General features: G+C 55.2%; 2 protein-coding genes across 2 annotated transcripts in view; one reads left to right on the top strand and one right to left on the bottom strand.

The window, feature by feature from the left end:
- The window catches only part of ABCC11 (ATP binding cassette subfamily C member 11), a 52,078-nt gene extending 47,224 nt beyond the window's left edge, over nucleotides 1-4,854 (bottom strand). Inside the window, exon 1 of the mRNA XM_037066306.1 lies at nucleotides 4,112-4,854. The gene's annotated coding sequence lies outside the window, so the exon portion shown is untranslated. The remainder of the gene's footprint in view (nucleotides 1-4,111) is intronic.
- The window catches only part of LONP2 (lon peptidase 2, peroxisomal), a 43,459-nt gene continuing 29,994 nt past the window's right edge, over nucleotides 1,669-15,133 (top strand). The window contains exons 1-5 of the mRNA XM_037066377.1: nucleotides 1,669-1,983; nucleotides 10,025-10,259; nucleotides 11,527-11,658; nucleotides 12,801-12,923; nucleotides 14,849-15,012. Coding sequence (XP_036922272.1) covers nucleotides 1,751-1,983; nucleotides 10,025-10,259; nucleotides 11,527-11,658; nucleotides 12,801-12,923; nucleotides 14,849-15,012 — 887 coding nt within the window. The 5' untranslated portion in view covers nucleotides 1,669-1,750. The remainder of the gene's footprint in view (nucleotides 1,984-10,024; nucleotides 10,260-11,526; nucleotides 11,659-12,800; nucleotides 12,924-14,848; nucleotides 15,013-15,133) is intronic.

Raw genomic sequence — 15,133 nt, 5'->3', positions numbered from 1 at the left:
GCTCTGGTCCTGATCTCTGCCGAGAGCATCCTCCCGCCAGCTCCTTGCAGAGCTGGTCGATGCTGGAATCTGGAACAGCGCCAGCACGTAGCAGAAGCTCAGTACGGGTGCCTGCTGGCTGCATGTGGGAAGGAGACACAGAGCCTGCTGACGCAGCAGAGCTGCACGTGCACCTCGAGCCTCATGTCTAGATTTTGACCTTGGCCCCAGCAGGCTGACCTATCCCAGCGCAGAGATGCACGGACAGGGTTGAAGAGGGGAGTGTTCGCCGAGCAAGTGATTTAAACACTGACCCATTCTTACCGCACACCTCCTATAGTGGGGTCTGAAACTGTATTTCAAAAAGTAAATCCAGCCATCGTTACGGGAATAAAACACTCGGAAGGTTTGTCGATGGTGGGGGGGGGGGCGTGTGCGTTAAAAGCATGGAACATAAGTATTTCAAAAATACACTGCGCAGTGTGTAAGGTGGTGTTTGAAGTTCTTTGTTAAAACACTGGGAGCCTCAAAAATGCCATCCTCCCCCCCTTCCCCTGGGAGAGACTTTGATGAAAAGGGAAGCCCGTGGGGTCCTGGGCCACCCCCAGCGTCGATCAGAGGACGCTCGGTGCACATCCAGGGAAACCATGCAGCATCTTCAGTCGCCCCTGAACTTCCCCCTAAGCCCTGGAGGCTCCGTCCTGTGCAGGAGACACCTTTGACAATGGCTGTCCTTCCCTTGCCACGTCCAACGCACCAGGATGCTCTGCTGCAGCCACACTTGAACATGGCCTGACCCCTGATCACTTTCACCTCTTGCCTCAACAGGCACAAACCCCTCCTCACTGGCGTCCCTGTTTTTCACCTTACACTCCACTCTTCACACTGCAGCAAAAAACGCTCTTTTGAGAAGATAAGCCCGGCAATGTTTTCCTGCAAGTTGAAACCTTCAATCGCTTGCATCAGGCCTGCAGTAAGAAGAGCCCAGCTCCCTGCCAGGGACTCCTCAGCGCCTGTAGTCCCCACAACCACTTCCGTGGTCTTCCTGCCCAAAATGCATGTTTTCTCTTGACCACACCAAGAGAAAACATCCGATAAACCCAAATTAAAGAACATTCTACAAAATAATGGACCAAAAACATTTTAAAAGTACCAAGGTTTTAAAAGGAAAAAAAAACTGATTGAGGAAACATCACAGCTAAATGAAATGTGGGGTCCTCGGCCAGAAAAAAAGGACGGGAGCCATAAAGCAGGCAATATTTAAGTAATGTCTGTAGCTCAGACCACAGTGACTCTGAGCGCCTGATTGCTCGCATTAAACTGTGACTGTGTAAGATAATTGCAGAGGAAGTTGAACAGAAGATGCACGCATGGGACCCTGTTAGTGGATTTCTGCAACGCTTTTGCACAGCTAAACTCAACCCGAATCAAAAGTCAAAAACATTTCCTCTTTAAAATTTTTTATTGTGTGTTTTCCCATTACCATTTAAAAACATCTCGAGTAGCTAGAATTTACACTCGATCGTCCCAGTCCCACGAGAAAGCGGGCGCCTGTGGGCAGGCGGGGAGAGGTGAGTCGCACGGGGTGAGTAGCCTTTGCGCCTCTTTTTGCGTAATTACGACGCGCGAGCGGCGAGCGCTCGGCGGCTGCGTCTGGGCCTCGGGGCGGGCCGTAGCCCGGGGCCGGAAGTGCGGGCGCGCCGGCGGCCGCCAGCTCCGGGTCGGACGCGCAGAGCTTCGTGTGGAGGTGCCCGGGCCCACGGCCGGCGCCATGTCGTCGGTGAGCCCCATCCAGATCCCTAGCCGCCTGCCGCTGCTGCTCACCCACGAGGGCGTGCTGCTGCCCGGCTCCACCATGCGCACCAGCGTGGACTCGGCCCGCAACCTGCAGCTGGTGCGCAGCCGCCTGCTCAAGGGCACGTCGCTGCAGAGCACCATCCTGGGCGTCATCCCCAACACGCCCGACCCGGCTAGCGACGCGCAGGACCTGCCGCCGCTGCACAGGTGGGCGCGCGGCCCCGGCCGGTGCGGCTCCCGAGGGGGGGAGGGGCGGCCTTCTCGGCTGGGTGCTGCCCCCTAACAGGTGAAGTAGAGGCGACTGGTGTCTCTCTCGCGACCGCTCAGCGAGAGAGCTCAGGAGGCAGTGCGACGGTACAGGGAACTGTCACTGGGAATAGTTTGATCGGAATCCCCCTTCACGAAGCGCCACCTCCCACCCCCAGGTCTTAACTTTCCAGGCCTCTCCGTTCTCTACCTTCCTGCCCGTCACTTTGGACCTCTCGACTGTGACACTTGCTACTCTGAAATTTTCCCTTTTTTCTATCCCGTCCTGAGCCGCATCACCCCTGCTGTTAACTTGCGGCCGCCTGTCTCCCACACTCCCTTGCCTGCCCGTCTCTCTTCCTCTCCCTGTTTTCCTTCTGAACAGGCCTTTCCTGCCCACAGGTGCCCTTGACTCCTCCCCTGGCGCTTGCTCCTCAACTCTGCGCCTGGTCTCCGAGCATTTCTCAGGCCCCGTGTTTACCAAGAGAGCGCCCTGCTGCATGGCTGTGGTTGTGTGACTTTGGCTGGGAGACAACCTGTGCCTGTTTCGTTCTTGTCTCGTATGTGGACGTGAATGGTCCATCTCTTGGATGTGCGGGGAAGATCAAGTGAAATAATGTGTCGTCTGCTTTGCATTGCCTGGTAGGGAGTTGCCTGTCCAGACGCTGGAGTGGCCCGTTGTCCCCATTTGCTGAGGGCTCTCCTGGGTTTCGCACTGAAAGAGCCCTTGGTCCCAGACAAACCCCTCACCCTAAAAGTGCCGTAAATGTACCACACACACTAGATTTGGAAAACTTTGTCTGAAGACATGAAGTCCTTTCGTGCATTACTAAAGGACTACATTTTCTGTAGATTAGGCCCCGGAATGGTAAGATCTTGGCTCTTCGCACTTAAACAAAACATCAGCATTTTGCCTCTTATCTTTTTACCTTATCACTTGAGCACTAAAACTGCCTGTGTGACTCGAATTGCATTTGCTGTTCCCCTCAGACTCACCTCCCAGGCCCCTGCCTCCCATCCCTAGCCCCCCTTGAGGGGTCTCCACCTTAGAGCCCCTTGTTCGCCTGCAGGTACCCTCGCATAAGGTTCAGGCCTCCTGGCTCTGTGGGTTTCGGGAGCATTAAGACAGCCTTGCTTTTACCCAAAACCTTGGGACTGTATATGTTTTTTTAAAAGCAAGTCCATAGGTTTCTTCAAATTCCCAAAGGAGACTGGTGCCTCTTCCCCCGCTTCCCAAAACAAAACTGAACAAAACAAACCCTAAAAGAGCGAACAGCCCATTATCAGCCTGTGTTGGGAAAGCTTTGCTTTTCCCAACATTTTGGCTCCAGTCCGTTGGGGATTGCTGGAGCTGGGCTGGGGCAACACTTTCCAGGTCGCATCGAACTCTGGTGAATTGCACCGGTTGCTGGTTTCTTTACCCCTGACCCCTACCCAACCCTAAAGGCTCTGTTGACCCCTCCCTGAGTTCCTGTGTCCAGGCACTTAGGCGCCTGTCGAGTCAGAGTGGCCACGGTTCGATTTCTCGTCTTCCTCGTGTGCGCGTGCACAGTGATTACCCGTGGGCACTGTGAGTCTCAGAAGCAGGTGTGACCCTAGCTTAGGTTGGAGGGACTGTGTGTCGGTATTATTCTGGCAAGATATTGGAGGGTTTTTAAATTTCCTTGATATAAGTCCCTGTGAAAAAACCGGTGACTGGACCCTGTACCCTCCTTCCCAGAAGCAGGCACTGAGATTCAGATGGGGTGACCTCTGGCCCTCGAGGCTCACGTTGCTGCCTTTGTTTCGCGTGAATAGCGAAGTTAAAATTTAGTCATTTAAGTTAGAAAAATTGTCATAGAATTCCAGCTTTAGAAGGACCCACCGGACCACCCAGCTTTCCCAGGAACGCTTTTTGCTTCCTGGATAGTCAGTGTGGAAAGGCCACGCTGCACCCTCAGTGTTGGCTCCCACTGTCTTTTTTCTCTGACATGACCTTGGAACACTCTCTACTTAAAAAAATTAATTAAAAAAACCCTTTACTAGCACAGACATCGAGTTATTCATAACATTGTTCTGTGTCGCTGCCCGATCCTCCCCTGTGGGTTACCTGCTCTTCCAGACGGCAGTCTCTGAGGGGAGGGGGGGGGCTCGCTCTGCTCCCGTCTGTTCCTTTACAGCATCCAGGGGACACTGGCAGAGTCTTCCAGGAGCAGCAGAAGTCAGTCTGCCCCCTGGGCTCCTTGCCGCACGGAAGAGGGGGGCCAGATGTTGACTTACGGAGCCAGCTCCTCTGCGGTCCTGAACCGCAGCCCCGCTCTGCCTGTTGGGGTGCAGGCAGCACCCGACGCCCGGCCTCTTCCCAGGAAGAGCTGTGGGTCATCCCTGCAGGCTGGGACTTGGGACCCAGAGCCCATGCCACCGCAGGCCACCCTGCTTAGCTGGGCTGTGTTTTTAGTGGCTCCGAAGGACCCATTGCTTTCTTAGTAAATACGCATAAGAGTTTGCACTGCCTGTGTGCAGGTCACGTTGTCCGGTCTCCCTCTGCCCTCCTATTCATCAGGGCTGGTTTCTACGCCCCTCTGCTTCGTGTGGCTCCTTCTCCGCCTCCGAGACCCCGAACTAGTTTCCTTGGCGGTTGTCTAAGGGGAAATGAATAGGTCATATATGTAGCGCAGGTGTTCAGTTTTGTCATTCGGACCCACGGCCTGTGCCTGACTCCCGGTTCTGTCTGCTAGCATTCTGCGGCACCGACCAGGGACATGCTGGCAATAGTAAGATTTTGAATTTTTATCTTCTACATTAGCAAATGTGTCACGATTAGCCCTAGTTAGAGCTTCCTAAATTTGTATTCATCTGAAGGCAGATCCCAGTTAGTACTTTCAGAAAGTCTTTGGACCTTAGAAGAGGACAGTGCTTAGGGTGCGGATCGGCAGAGCGGCTGCGGCGTGGAGAGGAAGCGGGGCTGGCGGGCGGTCCAGACCCTGATCTGCAGCAAAGTCGAAGTGTTGCTTTTTGGTTGTGCCTAGTAAAGGGCGTGTCATTAGAAAGGTGACCAACTTGATACAAGGTCTACTATGTATCACGTGCTACTAGTAAGAAGGACAGTATTCAGTTAACTGGCTATTTTGTTTGCTTAACGCCTGTTTTGAAGTACAGGCGTGCGTGCTGTGCGCTCCGCAGACCCTGCACGTGCAGGCGGTGCAGGCATGGGCGGCCCCGCGTCACCGGGCGGGTCTCCGCATGCGCTCCCCACCGCCCAGGCTCACGTCCTGTCTCGGTCACAGCCTGCTTGTTCTCAGTGTCCCAGCCCTTTTCGTTATTGTTGTATGTGTCCTGGTGACCTGTGACCCCTGGTCTTTGATGCTGCTACTGCAGTCATTTTGGGGTGCCGGGGACTGCACCCGTGTAAGTGGGAACTTGCTGGCCAGCTGTGTCCTGACTGCTCCAGCGACTGGCTGTGGCCCATCTCGCTCCCTGTCCACGGCCTCTCTATTACCTGATACACAACAGTTTTGAAATGAGGCCGTGGAGTAACCCTGCAATGGCCTCTGGGTGTTCCAGTGAAGGGAGGAGTCTCACGTCTCTCCGTTAAAATCAAAAGCTAGAAAAAGTTAAGCTCAGTGAGGGAGCGTGTGGAAAGCCAGCACAGGCTGACACTGGGCCCGTGCACCGGTTACCCAAGCCAGGAGTGCGAAGCAGGCCTTCCTGCAGGAAATCCCAGTGCCGAGCGCTCTGGGGAACACACAGATGATAGGAGAGGGAGACGGCCTTGTCGCTGGTCCTGGGGAGAGTGTCAGTGGTCTGGAGAGAGGACCGACCCAGCGCCGCCTTCCCTCCGTCCACAGCCTCATTCAGAGCCAGGCCCGAGCACCGCAATCCTGTGAAGGCTGCGCGAGGCGAGGAGGCTGCGGAAGAAACGCTCGTGGGGGTTGAGGACAAAAGCCACCTCCACGCCACGAGAGCGCCAGGGGAGGCGGCACGGTCCCAGAAAGCCTGGCTGAGACAGTGCACGGAGGTGGCTGCGGTGAACGGCAGGTCTTCACAGCAGAGAAGAGCCTTGTGTTGGAAGAAGACGCTGACGAGGACTCCCATTGCTGGGGAGGAGTCAGTGCCTGGCTTCAGAGCTCGGGGGGCTGACGGGGCTGCCCACTCGCAGTTGGGGCCCGTGCTCACATGCTGCCCGGAAACCCCGGGGACCTTCGGAATGATGCCCACTCTGCTCTGCCTGCGCTGGGAACGCACCGCGAGTCCTGGGGCACAGCACACCTGGGCAGGGCGGGTCCCTGACTGGTTTAAGCCCACTGCTGAGACCTGTTCAGAGTTTTTTCCCCCCAAATACGACCGCTCATTGATAACGCGGCTCCCTCTGCAAGAGCTCTGACGGCGATGGACAAGGCTGGCGAGTGCGTTCACGCCTGCTCACACGGCGTCCATTCTACAGCCCGTGGGCCAAGGAGTAATTCTGACCCACAGGCCTTACTACTCGGGAAAATCATTTCCTAGATAGCAATCCCTCAGTGGGTCTGGGCAGAGTGACATGGGAACCCCAGGGAAGGAGTCACTGTCCTGATGCCACCAGGGATGTTCTCGACCCGCTGGAAGAGGTCAGAGTGTCAGCATCAGCAGGAATTGGGAAGAATGGGATTCCATCCCCCTTGGGCGACTTCAGTGGAGGAGGTGACTGCAGCTGTGGTGGGAGCAGTGGGCGGTCTGGAATCGGCGGTGGGCCTGGAGGTGGGGATGGCTGTTGCAGCCTCCACAAAGGACTCGTGTGGGTAAGGGGGTTCGTCTGGTGGACAAGCAAAGGGAGCACTTTCCCGAGGTGGAGCCCACGCGGGTGACACCACAGGTGGTTGTGGAAAGGCAGCAAAGGGTTCGGGGTGTCACAAAGCCCTAGCTAGCACCACAGCGGTGGAGCTGGAGGGGTCGACTTCAGTGCCTGATGGGTGAGATGTTGGCAAACGACAGTGCACACTGTGGAGAAGTCCCTCCTGAAGGGAGGAGTCAGCCGGTGCACCGGGGTTGTGCTATCTCAAGAAACTACCACAGCTGCCCAGGCCCCCCCACCCCCAGCAGTGGGCAGCCTTCAGCATCACGGGGAGGCCTCCCCTCCCCCCGCAAAGGGAGTACAGGCCGCCAAAGGCTCAGATGGAGCGCATCTGCTACCAGTAAAGCATTTTCTTCTTTTCCCTTTCTTTTTTAAGCTGTGCATCCACACACTGGGTGAGCCCTCCCGCCTTCCCCCCACCCACCCACCCAGAGATGGGGGAAGGATGGTGGGGACAGTACCACCGGTTACCAGCGCAGTCACGTGACAGCCAAGCACTTGCTCCTGAGTGACACTGAGGCTTCCTTCCCTCCTCCCGTTAGTTGCCTCCCGTCTTCCTGCAAGACCAGCACAGAGACTTTGTCTGTATCATTTCTCCCCTCCTGGCTCCATCCCCTCTTTTTCAAAAAAGGTGACAGAATGTTTCTTTCAAAACCCTTAGTGGTGTCCCCACTTCTCTTTCCTCTAAGCCGGCTGGTCGGGAGGGTTGCTGGGAATGGCAGGGTCGTGGACAGCGGGGAGGGTGGGCAGGCCTGTCCCTCCACCTATCCTGGGAGGGGCGTCGCCACTCTTGGCCAGGCCCGTGGAGCAGCCCCCGCTCCCCACGCCCGGCACTGAGGAGACTTCGGAAGCAGATCCCCGTGAGGACAGGGCTGGCTCTTGGAGAGACGAAGTGCCACTGAGGCAGGGTGTCTGACTCTGTTAGGAAAACAATTAGAAAGCTCTTTCTAATAAGTGGACGGGCGTTGTCACCGAAGACACCATGCTGCAGAGCAGACTACGACACGGTGTGACCACGGCTTCTGTGTGCCCTGGGGAACCAAAGTCCGCACGATGCTGTCGTGACACCCGCCAAACTGCTGGGTCCGAACCCGCAGGGTCTGCAGACGAGGCATGCCCGTGTGCTGGGCCTAGGATCCAGCAGGCAGTGGCACTGTCTGAAAGAAAGGTAGCGCAGATGTGGTCTTTTCTCACCCAAATCTCCTTTTACCAGCTGTCGTTTCTGCCACCTATCACTTCACAGCTCATGGGTTTCTTTAAAGGGGGCACATTCGAGTCAACTGGAAGTGATTGGGAGTGAGAGCCGATCAGTGAGCTTTTGACCCCCCGGAGAGTTTGTCTTCTCAGGAGGAGGGACACAGTGAGCCTCTTCCTTTCCCAGGGAGTGGAAGCATTTTCATCGGCATTGTAAGAAAGCCCATTTTTAGTCTCTCCTGTGATCAGTGATGCGGCCCAAATAAATAAGCTCATCTCCTGATCTGGGTGTTTGGGTTCCCTCCTCTCCACCTCTGGTTCCCAGTGTGCAAACCCCCGGGGCCAGGGATCCGGCTTCTCGCCGGTTGCTGTGGCCTGGTTGCTGTGGCCTGTGGACAGTCCTGGACTCGTCCTGCACTGAGAGAGCGTCGGCGAGCACCGTCCGCAGTGAACTCGGGTCTCAGCTGGCCTCTGTCTTCCAGCTGCGCCAACTTGCTCAGGCAGCCTGAGCTGGTTTCCAGGAGACGGGGAGACAACCCCCTTTCAGCAGCCACAACACAGATAACTCTGTAATAGATCATTGCCACAGTATGTCCAGGGTTTTGTTTTGTTTTTTTTCAATTTTTAAAAAAATTTAAAAAATATTTTATTTCTTTTTTTATTTTTAGAGAGAGGGGAAGGGAAGGAGAAAGAGGGAGAGAAACATCAGTGTGTGGTTGCCTCCCACATGACCCCCACTGGGGACCTGGTCCACAACCCAGACATGTGCCCTGACTGGGAATCGAACCTTGATCCTCTGGTTCACAGCCCACGCTCAATCCACTGAGCTACACCAGCCAGGGCTGTCCAGTTTTTAAAGTGTAGGGCTTCTCTCTCCCCACCAAACTATCTTCCTGCTTTTTTGGTGTAAAACATTAAGTCAGTTTTTCCTCCTGTGCCTGTGATCGGACTGGGAGGGCGGTGGGGAAAGCTGTGTGGCCCAAGGTAACTGGAAACCCACAGAAGGGATTGGCAAGGCAGCAGCCGCGTGTCTGGTGCCTGTGGAGCGGACAGACGCGCCAGGTCCGTCCTGTGCTGTGTCTGCAGGCGCCGTGTTCTGTTTGAGGGGCGAGGGCAGTGTTCTCGCGTTACCGTGCCCAGGGTGTCAGGGGCTCTGGGCCCTTGGGTTCCTGGCCTTTCCTCTGGCGAAAGAGAGAAAATACAGTCTCCGTTTAGGATCTGGAAGTGTCTTCTGAACATCAGTCTTCCTATTTTGTACCACTTTGGCTTAGTTCGGATGGGACTTCCTCTCTGTGAGTTGAGTTTGTGTGTGACATGGTCAGCATTGTGTGTTTACAAGGAGTTGAGACTTGAGTGTGATACAGCTTTTTCAACTCGTACAGGCGAGGTGACTGCCAGTCAGAACAATTCAGTGTGTGCCGTCTGGAGACGGATGTGGGTCTCTAACTGCCCTCACTCCCTGACCCTGTGGCCTCTGGTGTTTAACTACCGCTTGTGGAAACTCTGTTCGAGAGTGTGTGTGTGAACTCCCAGACCTGAGGTCACTTGGTGTGAAGGAGCTTTGTAGGCTGCATGCAAGTCCTGGCTTGGTGCAGAGGTGGTCTCAGGGCGGAGACCCTTGGGCGGGTTTATATCACGCTGTGCAAGTCTGCTTAAATCGCTAATATTTACTCTGTGGTAGGATTGCCTCATGCCCACGTGGGAAAATTAAGCTATGTAATTGTCAACTACTTTTATGTTTTTATGCGTAAAGAATCCAAATGTGTAGAAGTGGCTACCTGATTCTCAAAAGGGGTGTTGACGAGAAGGTGCTGCCCCGGGCCGATGGCAGTGACTGGGACCCCCTCCCCGCCCCCCCCTCCCCCCGGTGCGAGTCACACGGAGCAGCGGGTTCTCTGAGTTTGAGCAAAGCTCCCAGACACAGCAGCAGCTTAGGAGGTGGGTGCCTGTTTCCGCAGACTGAACGTTTGTAATGCGTGCGCTTGGTGTGTGTTCCAGGATCGGGACGGCCGCCCTGGCCGTGCAGGTGGTGGGCAGCAACTGGCCGAAGCCCCACTACACCCTGCTGATCACCGGCCTGTGCCGCTTCCAGATCATCCAGGTCCTGAAGGAGAAGCCGTACCCGGTTGCCGAGGTGGAGCAGCTGGACCGGCTGGAGGAGCGCCCCCGCGGCGGCGGGGCGCGGGAGGGGCTGGGCGAGCTGTCGGAGCAGTTTTACAAGTACGCTGTGCAGGTGAGCCGCCGCCAGCCCGACCTCAGGGCGCCTGCCCTCCGGCGCCTCTGCCGCCCAGAGAGAGGGCGGGTTTGCCGGGCGGTGAAGTTTCCGGGTAGCCCGTGTTGACCTGATTTAGTAGAGCATTAATTTCAATTTGCTTGTCTTCACGGTGATACCTAAATCATTCTAGGACATACTAGTCAACCCTTTGGAAAATTTTCCTTATAACTTCCAGTGTCTCCAAACCAGACAGCTATTGAAAGTAAACAACCTTAAAAATGAAAATACTGCTGTTCTTCATAGAATGTGGAGGCACCAAGTTACACAAGTTATGCTGGCTTGGATGTGTGGTGACAGGCATCACACCAGCTGACAATGTGCCCGAGGGTAACGCCAGAGGTGAAGCGAGTAGCAGACCGAGTCTGAGCGAGGGACCCAGGCGGGTTGGAGGCTGGTCTCAACGGTGCCTCCACTGTCCCGGGGCGGGAAAAGGACCCGGGACAGGCAGCTCGCAGTGGCCGTGCGGCATCTGCCCAGCAGGAGCTGTTTGTAGGGCAGGAGGGGCTCACAGCCACCTGGGTGCTCAGGACAGGTGAAAGAGCAGCCCTGCCAGGTGCCCAGAGGGGGCGGGGTCTTTGTCAGCAGCCCCTCCCCCACACACACTGCTGTTACTGAAAGCGGCCTCAAAGGGAACGCCCCCGGATGCATCCCGGAAGCTGACTCACAAAACTCGTTCACAGTCCGTGTTCATATTCTCTTTGACCCAAATGTCCTCCTGAAGAGTGGCGTGTCAGCCACTGGCTGGTTGGTGGAGTAGCGTCAGCTACGTTCAGCTTCCAGAACTCACTGATCGTGCTGCCATTACGTGAGAGAAGGCCCTGTTCTTGGAGCAAGGGCCAGGATGCCTGCAGCGTCTCTGCCGTGCTGCGCAGTGCTCACGGGTGGGAGTGGGAGTGGAAGCGTGGAAAGAAAGCAAGGCAGTGTGCAAGGTGTTCACGGTTGGTGGGTTTAGGGGAAGGACATATTGCACTGTTGCCACTTTTCTGTAAATGTCCACTGTTTTCTAAATGAAATTTAAAATAAAATCACAAATTCATAACACTTTTTCTAAACATTAGTATTATGCACTTCCTTTGACCCATTTTCCCTCTTCATTCTGGTGGGCATCCTGAAAGGACTCCTCTCCCCCTCTGAGGCCGCATGGACCCAGCGACCTCTGGACCTCAGCGCAGGCTGAGTTCCGAGACTCGGCACTCGCACCAGGCGTCTTTCTCTCCCCTTGCAGCTGGTCGAAATGCTGGACATGTCCATCCCCGCCGTCGCGAAGCTGAGGCGGCTCCTGGACAGCCTTCCCAGGGAGGCGCTCCCGGACATTCTGACCTCCATCATCCGCACCAGCAACAAGGAGAAACTCCAGGTAGCGCCCCCTCCTGGAGGGCGGACTTGCGTTGCCACTTGTCAGTTGGGTCTAGATGGGGAATAAACTTGGACCCAGGTCAGGGACACTAGCAGCTCATGGAAGTAGTTACGTCAACTCTGAAGGCCATGGCTGTTACCCGCATCGTCAGTGGTAGCTGTTTGTCAGTTCACGGAGGAGGTTGAGGCAGCGAATAGTGACAACGGCAGATGTTTGCTTTAACTTGGATGCGTGAAAAACTCTGTCTTGGCGATTCTGAGCCAGTGGCGCCGTGACCTTGCCACCGTGTCTGGTGTTTCTCACGGGGACTGCTGTCAGGGCGAGTTCACTGTAGGTTTCCTCTTTTGTGTCTTTCAAGTGAAAAAGAATACAAGTACAAAGTCTTAGATTGGCATTTCCCCCAAACTGTGAAAGTTCTCTTGCAAACTTATTTTTATAGTATTTTTAGCAGTGTGCTTTTGGGAATCTTCCTAGAACATTGAAGCTGGTTTGCAATGGAACAGCCCTCCTTACTTTATCGTTTAACACTCAAGTCCAGCAGTTGCGACAGCAGGTGCGGCCCGTGCAGACCACTGGGTGTAGCCCCAAAGCTCAGTTCTGCTGGTGGGGTGGGGGGTTGCAGGGGCCCCAGTCCCCCGGCCTGGGCAGGCTGGCACAGCAGTTCTGCTGAGGCTGTGGGGAGCGCTCAGGCTTGGGCGACTTGGCGTGGGAGGTGCTTAAAGTGCTTCTAGTCTTGCGTGTGTGTGTGTGTGTGTGTGTGTGTGAGAGAGAGAGAGAAAGAGAGAGAAAGAGACTTTAATATTTTGAACCTGGAACTTGCTCACACCTAATACCGACACACAGTCTCAGCTGTAAGAGAATTTCCAGAAAGAGCTGACATAAAGCGTGTGTTTTGTTCTTGCTCCTGGAACAGCACACGCGTCTTCATTTCTAAATGAAAACTCGGGGTGCTCTTCTCCTGCTTCACGGGGTTCCGGTGTGGACGTCGGACGGTCGGATCGGTCTAGTTAATTGGGTCACGTTAGCCACAGGGCGGCTGTGAAGACGGTGGGCATCAGCGGGCGGCTCCAGGTGCAACCTGGACCACCCGCCGCAGGCGTGCGTCCTCGGGAGAGCGGGTCTCTCACGGCGCCCTCCCTTAGATTTTAGACACTGTGAGCCTGGAGGAGCGCTTCAAGATGACCATCCCGCTGCTCGCACGGCAGATCGAAGGCCTGAAGCTGCTCCAGAAAACCAGGAAACACAAGCAGGACGGGGATGAGCGGGCAAGTACTTCCAGTGACCCACGTCCCCGCGTTCCTGGCTGTCCTCGCGTGATACCAGACTCGGCGTTCTTTGAAGGGAAAAAGGGGGGGAGGGAATAAAGAAACAAACAGAAGGAAACTTTCATTGTCTCTTACCAGTCGAGCTACTGATAAAATTTTCCATTTTAGTATGTTTCCCTCCAGTCTTTTTCATGCCAGAATCTTTTTTATTTTCTAAGCAGGTAAACATTTTCTATGATTTTGTTTTGGTGATCATCAAAAAAGGATGATGTACTCAGCCATTTTCCTTTCTGCCAGGCATTGTGTGTCGTTTCCAGTGTTTTCTGTGGTTTAAAAATCAGCAAAGGTCTACTCTGCGTGTCTGAGTAAAACTTTTTTTACAAGACATAATATTAGAAAAAGACTATGAGCCCTGTGGGCAGAGTTAAGACCAGGAAACTGTGCCCGATGTGGGCAGGGGTGGAAAGGAGCGTCCTCAGAGGCCGTTGGAGACACAGCCAGAGGTCGAGGGCCACGCCGGAGGTCTGACGGCCGCAGAGTGGAGGTGAAGGCTCTGCCCCTCTGGACAGATGGACACATGGACAGAGGGACAAGTGTCAGGAGGCCGAGGGAGGGAGCGGCCCTCTGGGGTGTGTACTCCCACACGCCGTGCTGCTTAAATGCCACGAGTCTGAATTGTTTCTGGCGTGAGATCAGACTGTTAACTCAGTTCTTCGTCTGAGGCAGAAAGACAGGCCGGGGCACCCCCTGCATTGAGGGGCAGAAAACTGCAGCTCGCTCTCGGTAGCTATCCTCATTACTGCAAAAGAAACTGTTCACAATCGCTCCAGAAAACCACCCTGCAGGGGGCAGTATTTGAAAACGGGAAACTCGGGCCGGTTTGGGGTTGACACACCCTCCTTGCTGACCCTGAGCACTGTTCTCGGAGCAGCGGGGAGGGATTCTGCGTAAAAAAGCACTTCGTCCCAACGGTAAAGTCACTGATGTGCTTTATTTTTAATCTCACTCTGAAATAAAATATTGCATTTTCAGTTTTTTTATACTTTATTAATTTTTACCTGCTGCCAGCTTGTGTAGGACTAAAAGTATATATTTAACATTTCTGTTTTTATAAAATTACATTATTGTTTCCTGCTTTGTGTTTTATATTTGAACGGAGTAAATGGGTCATGTCATGGGTGAAAACAATGAATCCTGAGGCTTCTGAATGGAACACCAGCATGACATTTTGCTGCAGTAACGGGGGGCGGGGGGCGGGCACAGTCACTGCGTGAGTGACGGGGACAAGCACGCAGGCAGGCTCGCAACACGGTGTGTAAAGGACCCGTTCAGCAGGTGCAGACAGAAGCCTCGTAGGAAGTGCCCCGAGCGAAGCAGTGTGGCGCCGGAGGGGAGGGGAGGGGAGGGGAGGAAAAGGCAGAGCTTCCCAGAAAGGAAGTCGCTGGGGTGTGGCACCTGGGAGGGATGCGGGTCAGAGCAACCATTCTGAGAGGAGGATGGCTTCCTTCCCCATGTGTCCCAGACACGGACCTGCGGCCGAGGTGGGGAAGTCAGACCCGTGCAGAGGTTGTGACGTCGGTCCAGCTGCAGAGTGGTGGGCGGTGCGTGTGTCCAGGGCCCAGTGGCGGCTACAAGCCGTGTGAAGAAGGGGCTCCCCGATGCTTCCGTTGCCTCTGGCAGTCGGTTTCCCGATGTTCCTCTCCACTGCTGTGAGCAGATGCCAGAGTCACGCCACGTGGTCATGGTCGATTGTCACTTTCTGCCACCTTCACCTCTGTGTGTGCCCAGGAGGGGTCGCTCTGAACCTTGGTATCTGAGGTTCTAGTTGAGTTGGCCCCGGACCCCAGGCGTGAGCTTCAGTGTGGCCGGGAGCCCTGTTCGTCTCCAGGGTGTTCTGACATCTGGTTTCACCCTTTCTCCCATAGGTGATAGCCATCCGCCCCACTCGGAGGGTCATGCCCCTCCCGGGCACTTTAGAAGACGAGGAGGAGGAGGAAGATAACGATGACATTGTCATGCTAGAGAAAAAAATCCGAACATCCCACATGCCGGAGCAGGCCCACAAGGTCTGCGTCAAAGAGATCAGAAGGTGAGTCTGCGTGGCTCCCCCTGCCTTCCTGTTGGCCTTCCGGTTGCTGGGGTGGGAAAGTGTCGCCTGTGGCAACAGACCCGCTGCTCTGCATCGGAAACCGAGAGACGCGTCTCGCAGT

The sequence above is a fragment of the Sturnira hondurensis genome, unplaced genomic scaffold (assembly GCF_014824575.4).
Source record: "Sturnira hondurensis isolate 20B ecotype Veracruz unplaced genomic scaffold, ASM1482457v3 Scaffold0016617, whole genome shotgun sequence".
Classification (NCBI taxonomy): domain Eukaryota; kingdom Metazoa; phylum Chordata; class Mammalia; order Chiroptera; family Phyllostomidae; genus Sturnira; species Sturnira hondurensis.
The sequence above is the reverse complement of the archived record's forward strand: the minus strand, read 5'-3'. Positions and strand labels throughout refer to the sequence as shown.